General features: G+C 37.5%; 1 protein-coding gene across 5 annotated transcripts in view; it reads left to right on the top strand.

Annotated features, from left to right (window-relative positions):
- The first annotated feature begins 1,765 nt into the window (after nt 1-1,765).
- Nucleotides 1,766-14,211, top strand: part of LOC126236847 (uncharacterized) — a 30,977-nt gene continuing 18,531 nt past the window's right edge. For 2 of the 5 annotated variants that reach the window (XM_049946455.1, XM_049946454.1), the window contains exons 1-3: nt 1,766-2,391; nt 6,476-6,612; nt 13,131-13,225. In XM_049946455.1, coding sequence (XP_049802412.1) covers nt 1,984-2,391; nt 6,476-6,612; nt 13,131-13,209 — 624 coding nt within the window. In that variant the 5' untranslated portion in view covers nt 1,766-1,983 and the 3' untranslated portion in view covers nt 13,210-13,225. The remainder of the gene's footprint in view (nt 2,392-6,475; nt 6,613-13,130; nt 13,226-14,211) is intronic. The other 3 variants (XM_049946456.1, XM_049946453.1, XM_049946451.1) reach the window with 3 other exon arrangements.

Raw genomic sequence — 14,211 nt, forward strand, 5'->3', positions numbered from 1 at the left:
ATTAAAGCTATATTTCAACTGCCTTTAACAGTGTTCAGTCATTTCACTTACCGTTAGTAAATTACGAAAAAAGAAGATCTTTGATTTTTGGCACATCCAGAGGTCATTCCCCGTGGGATCCATGGAATACTTTAATCACAAGGAAATATTTTGATCACAAGGGTTCAGTGATCAGTAAATAAGGTGGCAGACCCGTTAACTGATTTGAATATGGAATAGGTCTACAAAGGCAATTGCTACAAAATACTCGTGCGAATCGTCGTAGAATGTTGCACAAGAGAGTAGCAACCATACCAAATAGTATATACCGGACACGTACAAAGACAGGCAACGAATGGTCATAGCTTTGCTTGATCCACAGGAGAGTGCCACGAAATTACGATAAAACGTTTACTGGCAGACACTTGAAGATAGGCGATCTCCCGTGAAAGCCTGTTTTCAACATTTATGGAACCAATGTTGATCCAGGAATGTACCTCAGGCTCAACGCATCGCTCCTGTAAGGATCGCGAAGACACGATAGGTCAATTACAGCGCGCACTCCATATCCGACGCTGATAACCTTGTCTTTGAGCGCCTGTAAGCACCAAACATCCATATCCGAATGGAACTGGTAGAAATCTCAACACTGCGTATAAGAGCGAGCACCATCTCCCATGTACTTCGTAGTAGTTTGCCGAGTATAGGTGTAGATGTGTCTAAGAAAGTCTCCTAAGGTATATATTATTTTTTAACTATTATATTGGATGATTTTTCTAAGCTTTAATTGCGAAAGTTGTTCTTCTAGATTCTATATCCTTGTTTAACATAAGGTCTTTTTATGTGCGTGATCGATACTGGATAGACATCCTCGATTTTTTTTCTTCCTGTGAAACACGCAGGTCAGGTGCATGATAGAAACAGCGGAAAAACAATCACACCATAACTAATGTACATTTCTGCTGCTTGTCATTCGTTAGTGTTTGTTTTGATGCGTTTAATAAAAGCGCTATCACGAAGTAATCAGTTTTTAAAATAATCGAAACCCCAGTTATCGTTGACAAATAACAAACAGCAAAAATGTGGTCTCTTGCTGCGAGATTTTTTTATCTTATTGCCACGTGCAAACAATCACACCATAACTAATGTACATTTCTGCTGCTTGTCATTCGTTAGTGTTTGTTTTGATGCGTTTAATAAAAGCGCTATCACGAAGTAATCAGTTTTTAAAATAATCGAAACCCCAGTTATCGTTGACAAATAACAAACAGCAAAAATGTGGTCTCTTGCTGCGAGATTTTTTTATCTTATTGCCACGTGCACTTCGTTTTTGTAACAATACGGCCACCATTTTATTCATATACGCACTTACAACCAAGCAATTAGAGTTACTGTTGAGTGGGCTTTTACACAGTATGAACCAAAGATGTCATTTATGCCTTTATGAAGCAATTTCATTTTGGGGGAAAAATATTGCTCAGCTAGTATAATTTTTATCAGCATCAGCTTCTTCGAACAATTCAGAAAACGCTAAACACGTAAACAGTTTGGTGTCCACCTGTCATTGCTGTCAAAAAAGGCTGTACTGCTGTTATGAAAATATATGCCATAAAATGTATAATTGTAACTTCTAGACTTACAAGAAATGAAAATAATTTGCTTTATTTATTTTGCATCATATCTATTTATTCTTAATGTGTTTTCTCTTTGAAATTCGAGGGCTAATCGTCAACTTGACTACCAAGTCGTTTGCCCCCACCACGTGACTCATGTGGACATGGCCTTGATAGCAACACGGAAGCTATAATGGTGTCCTGGCAGTAGTGTTTGCGTTCGTGGTGAGAACAGAAGACCGTGGTGTAGTTCTGTTACGTACGGTGTTTCATTAAATGGAAGTAGAGTTTTAATGTGTCTTCTGGAATCTGAATTCTGCCCTCTCGTACCGTATTAGTTTCTTAACCATTTTTCGTAGTTTGTAAACAAGTGCGACAGCAAATTTTCACCATGCCTGCCAGCGGGCCCGTCTACCAGCCTACTACTGAAACATACGAGCAACAGAGGGACTGGACGCGCGTCAGTTATTTGTCTCAGACTGTTAGTAATGGCATTAACAGAACGAAATGCCTGCAGTGGGTAACCCTTGTCCTCGGATTGTTTGCTTTAGCAGCTGGGCTTATTATGCTCATTGAAGGAGCTGTCGATTATTCAGACACCCGTCAGCACGAAGCGGATGAAAGTGGTTCTACAAGTGATTTAGTGATTGCAGTTGCTGGTGCAATTCTCATTGTTATTGGTTTTGTACTTATAGCCTTTTACGTACGCACAATCAGGAGGAGGAAGAGTTGCTTCTGCTTCGACTCGAAGGAACAGAGACTGGCCAGACAGCTGGACAACCAGGCAAGCAACGGCCAGGTGAGGACACGTACTTCTTGGAAAAATATTGACTACCACATTGTTCTGTGCTGAGTATTCAATCATAATTTGAAACACTCTCTAGTGTAAAATTTTACTGTTAGGAATACTGCATCGAGAGATGGCTTCACAGCCAAACTAAAGTTGTTGTTAAATAGTAAATCTGTTTGAGAGTATGCTGTGGGTCGCTACCAACATATTCACATAGGCCTACATGTAATTTATTTGCTGTACATTATCCCAGCAATTGCTGCTGTGTCACCTCTGTTGGCTCTTGTGTGGGAATTACATTCCCGTTACTGATTGTATTTTAAAACCGACATTATTCAAACTCAGATGATGTTATCTAGCCCACAGAGAAATATAAATTCATATTTTAAGTTACATTTTGTTCTTGGCTAGCCTCTAAGTGAAGCCATGTCTTAAATGTTAAAGACTATTAAGTTTATGAAGTTAATACAGTGTTTTGGTTTAAGTCCATATTAGTTACAGCTGTAATAGCTAACTGAATGGTTCTGTGCGATTTTCTTGAACCCATTTGTACGTACTTATGTTAAGACAGGCTAAGAAGGTTTGTTTGTTGTTGTAGTGTAAAGATTTTCTCTGTTTCGTTTGTAAGAGAACACATTTACACTTCTGTAGAAAGGAAATTTTGTTCCTTAATCTTTTATGTTTTTCAAATCGGAAATTGAGAGTATACTGTATATTATAAGCTGTTTTTGTGCATTTTATGCTAACTGTGGAGTATTTTATGGTAGGTACCGGTTTTTGATAAATTACAGACTTCTCTTTCTACTATAGCTAGGTCTCTCTAGGCTTTTTCTGCGTAGGCTTGCCATATTAGAAATGTAAATTTTGCTCTTAAGCAAACTATTGCATGGGCTGCGAAAGTTACGTAGGAGTGAAATGGCATCATTGCTAATAGTTTAGCCATTACTCTTTGATACATGAACAGTACTAGTTAATTTTATGATTTAAGTAGCATGTAGTCGTGAGATTTTCAAATATTTGTGATAACTGCAGTGGTATAACCCTGAAAATTTCTATGCTAGTGCATTTCTATAATAGTGCTCTTATATTTTTGTAGATCTCAAGGAATTTATAATACAAATTATGTGATGGCTGTGGGGAATTTTATAAAAAGAAGTTTCAACCTTGGTAATTACTGCAACAAAAACAATTTGCAAACTATCACAATAAATTGTGGTAATTTAAAAATGTGAAACTGATACTGCTATATGGTATGGTGTCTTGGTTACTAGATTGTGGGCATTAGAGATAGAAGTTAAGTATAGAATAAATTATTTTGTTAGCAGTTGCAAAATACCTAGCCCTTCCACTCTCATGTTACAAATCCCATTGATGCATGAAAGAGTGTGCATATAAGCAGTGTACATTTTCCTTCTGGAAGTATCATTCATTTAGTATATATTTTGAAGGGTTTGGAAGTTTGTTGTCAAGATAAGACATACCCTTTAAGTAAATTCCATGAAACTGAAATTTGAGAGAAACTAACTGTGGCAGCAGGTTAATTTAGGTAAAACAAACCAGGAGACTTACTACGTGTTAAAACTGCAAGCTTGATAAAACTGATGGAATGACAGTACCTGCACTCAAAATAATGTAAAAAGCAGAGGGGAGTGTTATCACAGAGACAGCCATTGTTAAAAAGTAATGCAACTATTTTTTTGCTTCTATAATCAGTACTGCTTTTCGTGGTACTTGCCTAGAAAGAGCCCACATGCTGAATTCACTGAACTGTTATATTTGAATGTTGAAATGTTGCTGTTCTTAGATGTGCTATTCATCCAGGTTTTACATTGATAAAAATAGTAAAGATAATACAGACATTTAAAATTAGTTAGACTGAAAGTGCAAAACTGTTACTGGGCAAATGTATGGATTTAAATGATTGTTTAACTAGGAGAAAGATACATACCATCTTAAATTTAAAAAAAGGCATTTGGAGAAAAGAGAAGCAGCTGTATGAATATCAAGAGCTCAGATGGAAAACCAATCCTAAGAAAAGGTGAAAAGAGCATATAGAGGTCTATACAAGGGAGATGAACTTGAATGCATTATAGACATAGAAGAGGATATATATGGTTAAGAGATATGATACTGTGCACAAAGAAATTTGTAGAGCACTGAAATACCTAAGCTGAAAAAAGGTCCTGAGAGTAGACGACATTCTGTCAGAAATACTAACAGAAATAAGTTGCGTTGAAAAATTATATCTGTTGACTATCATAAAGTGTAATTAAGGGTCTACAGGATGTAATTAGGTGCTAATGGTTGGCTGTAGACGTAGTTCCTGTGCTTCTGAGCAGTTATTAGGGTGGGACGTTAACAGATCTGGTAGGTTATCGTAGCTTGTGAATTCCTGAAAATCAGGTATGCTCATCTCCCTAGTCCAAATGATGATCTATTCAGTTTCTCAAAGTTATCATTTAGGGCCCATTATAAATGAGAGAAAATGTAGACATTCTTCAATTTTGTAATTATTTTAAAAAAATGAATTATCTGCATGTTTGGTTTTTGAATATCATTAGAATGATTGACCGAAATAGAATAGCATGAAATCTGATTTTGAAACAGATTTTGATTAAATTTCTTTGCTTTATTTGTACGGAAATGTACTGTGTGCCCCTATTGTTCCTTCTGTACAGACGTACGTGAAATATTTTCCTGTTTGTGGAGTATTACATACATTAAGATGCCTAATGTACTTTGTATGCAAACAATTGTTTTTTTTCTCTCCCCGTGTTTGAAAGAATTTTTTAAAATGAAAGAACTTTTGCAAGCCAGAGTTTTCATATAGTATAGTAATGAAGACTTTGCTAGAAAAGAAAAATTCATTTCATAAAACTTACTCACTAGTGCATAACAACAGGAGAAACAATTCAATTACTGCTAAAAGAAATTCACAAAAATGGGATACAGCACTCAGCTTTTGGAACCTATTTGCTGCTTAGGAACTGAGTGGCTTTGCCTCCCATGTCCAACCAGTTCCCTCTTCCATCATTGAAAAATGGGTCCATTGATCTGAAAGCTAGCCAACCTGTCTCTCTTTGTGACTTTTAAGTAATATTTTTTTCTCCTTATCACATTTTTTACAGTGTCAGCATATCACTTTTCTTAACGAGACATCAATTAGCAATTCATTCTTAATATATTTTGGAACATAAATTAAAAATAGTGCCCAAAAACTGACTATTTTTTGTCGAGATACTCTGTTATTGTATACTTAAGTTACTCCTAGGCGGGAATGTAAGAAGTTGCTTCTTGCTTGTAGCCACCCATTCTGTTAACTTTCCAGAGATGGTATCTCCTTTCTTGCGCAAACAGTAGCACAACTCTAACAAAAAAGTGAAGATGTAAGCTTCATTTATCGTAAGGTTGGGTTATCTGATGTTCTACTGCCTGCTTACCAAATAATGCAATATGGATGTTGATTGAACATAATAATTAGTTTATAAGTGAAAGCGATGTTTCTAAAATGTGGCATAGTAAATTATTATTTAAGACTATCCCCAAAATAAAGCTTAGTTTTTAGGAATTTACCTTCTACAAAACAAAATTGTTTTTTCTCTTGCCACCAAGCCATGTTTCGGCACATGCTGTCTTCTCTCTTAGCTAAGTATTTCTAAAACATAATATATAGTTCGAAATGGCATTTTATATTACTTTTTTGGATGAAGTGCGTGTGTGAGCTCGCACGTTTTTCTACCTTTCTTAGATCTAACCATGTGGTAAGACCAATGCTCTGCACAAAGTGAATATAATACCAAAAGAAATCACATGTCACATTATTTGTAATATATATTAGCTGTCACTGTGTCATGTCAGTTGTTTCATTGCTTCATGATTTCAGTGTAATAGAAATGAAAACTTAAAGTGCCTCCTTTTTTCTCAATTACCCACTGAGCACTGCAAGAAACAGAAATGACAGTGTATTACCTAATTCTCACACAGTGTTTATCCCAATTGGTGTGTCTTGCATTTTTACATTTTGCATTGCATGCCTTCCTATTAATTCCTGTACAGTCGACAATTCCACATACTAACTTTGTGACTACTGTAGGTGCTGACATTGAATCCATCAACTGATCTTCTTGTGACTGCACAGTATGCTCCTGTGTCAGAGATTTCGTATCAGCCACCAGCAGTGTCTGAGGAGGAGGAGACACGCAAACTCATGGGTAGTGACAACAAAGAGTGGTAAGTAGAAGTATATTTCATGTTATTTTCTTCTACGTTTTGTGGTTATCTTGTACAATACAGGTCCAAGTTTTCATTTGCATGAGCTAGAGCACATTCAGATGAGCTACCGTGAGAAAATAATGCATGGTCAATGTCTAAAAAATGTAGTGGTTGATAATGCATGTAGAAAAGAAGAAGTAATATTACTGCAGAAATTTTGCCAATGTACCAGAAATTTCATCAGTACCACAAATTGCTGCAACATTCACACAGGCCTTTCGAAAATATTGAAATATAGGAAAATGTTAGGTTATGTCTTTCCAGTCCAAATTCGTGGTTCAAAATTGCAGTAGAAAGACTTAAACATACAGGTGACTTAATTGTATTGATTATTTGGGTTTTAAAATCAAATACAGCATTATGATTCTATTGAAATATACGGCCCGAAACTACAAAGTAGGCGTGGACTTTTCTCAAGATTTCAGATTAATATTGTACCTTGATGCCCACCCATAGTTTCTTGTCACTTTCATTAGGGCAGTTCTGGTGTAAAGCAGATGCCAGACTGAGATTCATTGGAAGAATCCTAAGGAAATGCAGTCCGAAAACAAAGGAAGTAGGTTACAGTACACTTAGTTTGCACACTGCTTGAATATTGCTCACCAGTCTGGGATCTGTACCAGATAGGGTTGATAGAAGAAATAGAGAAGATCCAATGGAGAGCAGCACGCTTCATTACATGATCATTTAGTAATCGCGAAAGTGTTACGGAGGTGATAGATAAACTCTAGTGGAAGACTGCAGGAGAGACGCTCAGTAGCTCGGTACGGGCTTTTGTTGACGTATGTCTCTCTTAGAGACCATGAGGATAAAATCGGAGAGATTAGAGCCCACACAGAGGCATATCGACAATCTTTCTTTCCACAAACAGTAGGAGACTGGAATAGAAGGGAGAGGTATAAAGGTACTGAAAGTACCCTCCACAACACACCACCAGGTGGCTTGCGGAGTATGGATGTAGATGTAGATATGATATAGAAAGACCTGATAAACTAGTTGCAGCTAGTTGCAATTAGTTAACATACTGCATCAGTGATGTCTGTAATGATGCAAATGGTACTACCAGCATACTGCCCCACAGAAGGTTCTATATACATTAGGAATTATTACATTGATTGAAAAGTGACACATCTCACAAAAACTAAATAAAATAAATAAAAAAATTTATAAGAAATGTTTCCATTTGCATTTATTGAAGAGGTCCAGGACTGTCATGCCTTAAACATATGTTAATTGCACTTTATGTGAAGTAAGTAATTAATGTTCTGAACACAAAACAATATTTCTACTACAGGCGAAAAGTTATTAAAGTATACTATGGAAGCCTTTGTACATTACGTTGTTCAGGATATTGTTTGCGCAAAGAACGTTGACACTCGACACTGTGGATGATGGGAGCGGCTGTAAATGGGAAATGCCTTTACGGTCGCTCCCATCAGCCATCGCGCCTAGTGCCAACTTTTTTGCATGTGTAGTACTAGTATCAGTGATTTTGTTACTACATTGGCATGTTGAGTGAGGAGTTACTGACTGTGTGTGGGCTTGGAAACATTTCATGTCAGTCTTCCCCCCACACCCCTTCCTACTGTTACTATCCCTGTCCATGATATTTATTATAGGTTGCAGATTGTTGCCTGATCTTTTCTAAATTTACACAAAAGAGTTTCCCTAGAATGCTGTGTAACTTCTAGAGTTAACATTTTAAGTTCTAACCATCTCTACTAAGCATCAGTATTGGTTATACTAACCTGTAATGGTCCTTACAGTATGTCACTGAATTCATTCAATTTTTGCTGTCGGTACTACTGTTGAGTACTCCATTAGTCTTGGGTTCCTTCATGGGTGAGACATTTAATTAGAACTCCTCCAATAAGTCTTCTTCTGCATTCCCACAGTTGCCTTATGTGTTAGTCCCATTAAATATCATTTTGAATAATAAATTTAAGATTCCATTCTGTACCATTGCTGGTTTTATCAAATCAAGCAAAGATGGTTCCTGCACCACCTTCATTTTTTTATTCTGTCCATCCTTGTTACTCAGACTGTTTCTGTGTAATTTTGTTTCACATCCATGTATTCATTGTCCAGTTTTCAGAAGAATAGGCCAGGATAAGCACATAGAGGAATTCTTAAATTCCTTGGTCTTCAGTGGGACATCCGTATTCCATTCCGTACACTTCTTGGAAATGATACGGCTTACCGCACTCCCTGACTTTTTAATTTCTTTTTTTTCCTGTTACTCTTAAAATATATCTAAAGCTGTCAACATTTTTTTGGCTGTTACAATCCTGACAGCACAAGTCCAAGGATATTTCTCTCTCTCTTTTTCCAGGTCACAGATAAGAATTAATTCATCACAAGTTTCGTATAGTCCAACTGCCGTTGCCCATGCACCTGATTGCTGCTGAATGCCATCTTCCTTATTCCGCGAGATCATTTAGTTAACTATCACTGTTTTACTCAATGACTTTCCATCAATTACCACAACATGTGATCTTTCTGACGGGAAATCACGCATACAGTTGCACAACCGTGACTATACTCATATGTACACAATTGGATTAGGAGTTGCTTGTGAGGAATGGTGTCAAAATCCTTCTTGATATCTAACATTATGGAATAAGTTTGTCATCTGTAGATAGCACTCATTACTTCATGAGAAGGAAGAGCTGGTTGTGTTTTACAAAAACATTTTCTGAATCTGTGGTAGCTGTTTGTCAATAAATAGCTTTCTTTGAGGTAATTCTTAATATTTGAGTGCACTATATGTTCAAGACTTCCAATGCAAATACCAATCATCAATATTGGTCTGTAATTGAGTGGATTAATCCTATTTCCTTTCTTGGTTGTTGATGTGACCAGTGCAACTTTCCAGTCTTCATGTGTGGCTCTTTCAGCAAGTTATCGGTTGTATGAGACAGCACATACTGAAAGGAGCCTGACTGGTATAAAATCTGGACCAGGGTCCTTCCCATTAAGTGATGTAAACTGCTTCACTAATTGATATCTACTTTCCAGTTCTTGATGTGAATTAGTCTTTTTTGCTGAAGGAATTTTGGAAAACTGTGTAGAAATTCTGCTGAAGTGGTATTGTTATCGGTCACATCACCATTGTGAGGTCATGATTGCGTCTTGCTGCTGGTATACTTTACATGTGACCAGAATCTCTTTTGGTTTTCCGGCAGATTTTGAGACAAGAGGTTAGTTGTGGGAACTATTGAAAGCATCTCATATTGAATTTTGCACTAAATTCCAAGCTTTTGTAAACTTTGCCCATCTTCGGGGAGTTTTGCATTCTTTTAAATTCGGCCTGCATTTTTCATTGCTTCTGCAACAGTGCCCTGACCTGTTTTGTATGCCAGAGGGATCAGTAACATCTGTTAATTTATTTGGTATGTATCTCAATTTCTTTCATAGTATTTCTCTGAATTTAAACGACATCTTACCTACACTTCTAGTCAGACTGGAAGGAGTCATACCATAGTACATTCAATCCACTACTGAGCAACTGAATGTCAAGCACAGCATTAAAGTTGACTCCTCTACGTATTTATTACAGTCAGTTCTAGCCAGACCTGAATCCTTTGGCCAGGTCAACACCGGTGAATCCAAAGATGAGGAAAAAAAATTGGATTTGCATATGTATGTAATAATTATTTTGAACTCCCAATCTTTACTGTGCAAAAGTTGCATTTATGCCGTAGAATAAATAACTCTACTTACAGCTTAGCTATATCAAAAACCTGCTCTATCCAAGAAGCCTTTGGTTGCATTGACTCATTCAGCAGTCTCCAGGCAATAAGAAATTTTCCGAAACATTACCTAGTAAGATATCAAAGTTCCTCTACAACCTTCACAGAACTGGAGCCACAATTGTCTTCCTCTGTGTACAGAGTCGTGTCTCCATTCTAGGAAGTAACATGAATGAGAAAGGCCCTCAGAAGGAAGTATCTAAGACACCACGTTTTTTGTAAATTGGAGGAAGAATGATGCACTGATGCTAACAAACTCAGAAAAATAAAAAAAATGCCAGTAAATATAGGAAATCGTACTGTCACTTTTCCTGGAGAGTCATTTGTTCCCTGTCACATTCTTATTTATTGCACATTCAAAGCTCCTACACGAAGACCAGCACAGGTGTCAGTGTGGAGCACTTACAGTGGTTAATAACCTAGTTGAACAGACTTTTTAGACTATATCATATTAGGAATATGTGGTTCAATCCCTGCAACATATCCCTAACAGGTGACACGAGTATTGCAATTAAAGTGTAAGAAAACAGTAACTATGACAAGGTTTCAGTCTCGTGTACAAAAATTGCATGTAGTGATTGATACAATTGGGTAAACCTATTTGTCTGAGATGTCCACCCTATTACATTTTGTGTGATCATTAATAAATTCTTGGATGTTGTTTTATATTTATTGTTCATTTTATATCTTCATTATAATTTTCTGTTGGTTATTCAGTGTGTAGAAAGAGGACCAAGGCTTAATGTGCGCAGAAGTCCTTCTCAAAAAGACCCGTTTTCTCTTTGAACTAGTTCTCTACCTCCCCCACACTAGTTTTACCCTTAAGATGTTTCACATCTTTCCTGTCAATGTGGAAAGGGTGTGGAGGATGTCTTTTCAACTAGTTGTTCTGGAGTGGGGGGGGGGGGGGGGGGGAGAGAATGGTTGGGGCTACTGGTGCACTCTTCTCCCACTGACATGACAGCCCTTACATCATTCTGCAAATTGAGGGACTGACAAATGTATTGTTGACTCCCATTAACCCTTATTCATTTATTCATTCATTCATTGATAACAGGAGCAGAACTGTCCCATTATTTATTAACTGAGAATGCTATGGTTTTTTACTGGTCGCTAAAACGTCTGCATTTCGATACCATGAAACCAATGTGGTCTCTAATAACAACAAATTTGGTTCATTGTGTCTCAGGTTTTCTGGGTTTCCAGCTGAGTCTATTCAGTTTTATGAGTACAATTGAATCTACAGCTTAGCTGATGACCTGGAAGTCGCGATTACTTGTCTGAATTAATTGGAACTGTTTGTGAGGAATAATGTAACAACCTATTGAAGCAATTAAGGATTATATGCACCCATGTCAAAGGTGCAGAGTGATGCAGTTCGCAAGGCACTAGATTCTCATTTGAGGGAGGGGTTCATGACTCCTAGGCAGATTTCTCCGTCACTTCCTAATACTTAGACAAGTTCTGGGATGGTTTCTTTCAAATGGTCATTGCTGATTGTAGCTTGTTCTTAGTTTTTTTAAAGGGTTGAGAATAGATTTGCCTTTCTTTGTCTTAAATGCAAAAAGGGATAAAGCCGATATTAGGTTGGTATCTAATAATATCAGAGAAGGAAATTTGCTACTCCCATATGGCGGAGATGCTGAGTCACGATAGGCACAACAAAAAGATTCACACAATTAAAGCATTTGGCCATTAAGGCCTTTGTCAGCAGCGCGCGCGCCCACACACACACACACACACACACACACACACACACACACACACACACACACGTCTGCAGTCTCGAGAGCTGAAACTACACAGTGTAGTTTCAGCTCTCTGAGACTGCAGACACGTACGGTACGTGGTTTGTGCGTGCGTGCGTGCGTGAAAGAGAGATCACCTGGATTGATTCAACCAAATGTGGCACGGAAGCAACAGGCCTTAAGATTATCAGCACTGGGGGGCTTATAAAACATAACTCCAATAGGATCAGAGATACAGGCAAGTGTTTTTAGCCTCAAAGTGAGGGAGAGAAGGAAGTGGACAGAGGGAGGGATGTGGAGGTAATGCATGGGGGGGGGGGGGGGGGGGAGACATGGGAGGAGTTGACACACCTATGTGGGCAGTGTCTCACTTATCAAAAACATGCCTCTGCAAATCCTTAATAAAACCCCTCATTTATCTGAATAACAGTGCAAGAATTTTTTGTCCATTTGTTAAATTGTGTGGTCTACGTTGTTTCTAGTTCTGTAGGGCATGCTTATTAAGACACTTTAGTAACTTTTTGTATTGATATATTCTAATATTTTGGTTTCCAAAGATAAATTGCTTTATTTCTTACACACGAGCGTTACATAGCTTAGGTATTACATTCTGTGTTGCAAGAGTGAAATATTTGCATTTGGGAATGGAATGATTAGTACTAAAATCTGTATCTGGAGAATTTTATACTTGGTGAATTTTTAATTAGATTCCACCACGAGATACCTGCCCTTTCTTTTCTTTTGTAAGCATGGTATGTATAGCAAATAAGATTTTTCTCTGCAAGTAGTTTGCTGTACTATTTTCATTAACTATGAGTTGGACACTTCCAGGATGAGCTTAGACATTAAATGATACATATTGTAGCATTTGTTGCTCATCACTGATATATTTAACAGAGCTGTGCTAACAGTTTTTTAATGTGTGTGCTATTAACAATGCTGCTAACAAGCTTGCTGCATGCTTCATTTGTTTCAGCGTTGAGGAAAGTGAACGTATGCTGGAACCTGATCCACGAATTGTGCTGAGGCCACGTAGTCATGTTGAAGAAGCCTAATGTATTAAAATGAGAGGTATGTTCTAGAATGTATATGGATATTTCATTATGTATAAGATCAGTATGTTAAAATTCATGTCTCAGAACAATATATCACTTCTAAGTCAATAAACAAATGAAACAAAGAAGGTATTAAGACATGAGTAAGTTTATTGCCACTAAGGCATAAAACGTTAAACATGCATGTAAAGAAAGAGGATTGTCCTAATTTCTAAGAGTCAGAGGACATGTAAGTCTCTAATGGGTGCCAGGAGGAGTAAATATTGAGCAGATAGGTTAACTCGCACAACACACTTAAAATCGGGTTGAAATAAAGAATTCATCACCGAAATTTTATTTAAACACTGTTCATTACACTGCAACTTGCTCTTTTTTCACAATTTAATTGCATACGCTGAAGCACTCCAGCTGTTAATAAACATCAAAACTGTTTGACACATTAGTGCTACTTGACTTGACTGCTTGAAGAGTCCATGAGAATAAAGATATCACACTAAGGCTACCACTTTTAATGTTCATACAGCCTTCCTGACTTGAAACCTGTATTCACTAAGATTTCTCCACTTCTACCTGAAAGTGCTTCAGTTCTGTCTTATTCTTTAAGTCTCCTCCAGTTGGAAGGAGTAAGCAATCAGAGACACTGGCAGTCATGGGTAATTTACTAGCAATGAGTCAAACATCATATCTTCTCAGTCTGTATGTGCTAAACGTAAACGAATGAGGCTAATGATTCAAAGACACTCCCAGCTGCATATCATGTCCTCATGGTTTCGCATATTGAAGGAGGTCAGTCCTTTGCTACAGTTAATCCAATTATTATTCAGAAAGGTGCTGATGCAGTTGCCAGCCCGGTGAAGTCCTGTTCTCGTCCACGCAATGGCACTTCTCTTTTGGAGACTACTTACACTGAAGTGCCAAAGAAACTGGCACACATGCCTAGTATTGTGTAGGTTCCCCATGAGCATGCAAAAGTGCCACAACACGATGTGGCATGATGTCTAA

Source organism: Schistocerca nitens, chromosome 2 (genome assembly GCF_023898315.1).
Source record: "Schistocerca nitens isolate TAMUIC-IGC-003100 chromosome 2, iqSchNite1.1, whole genome shotgun sequence".
NCBI classification, from domain to species: domain Eukaryota; kingdom Metazoa; phylum Arthropoda; class Insecta; order Orthoptera; family Acrididae; genus Schistocerca; species Schistocerca nitens.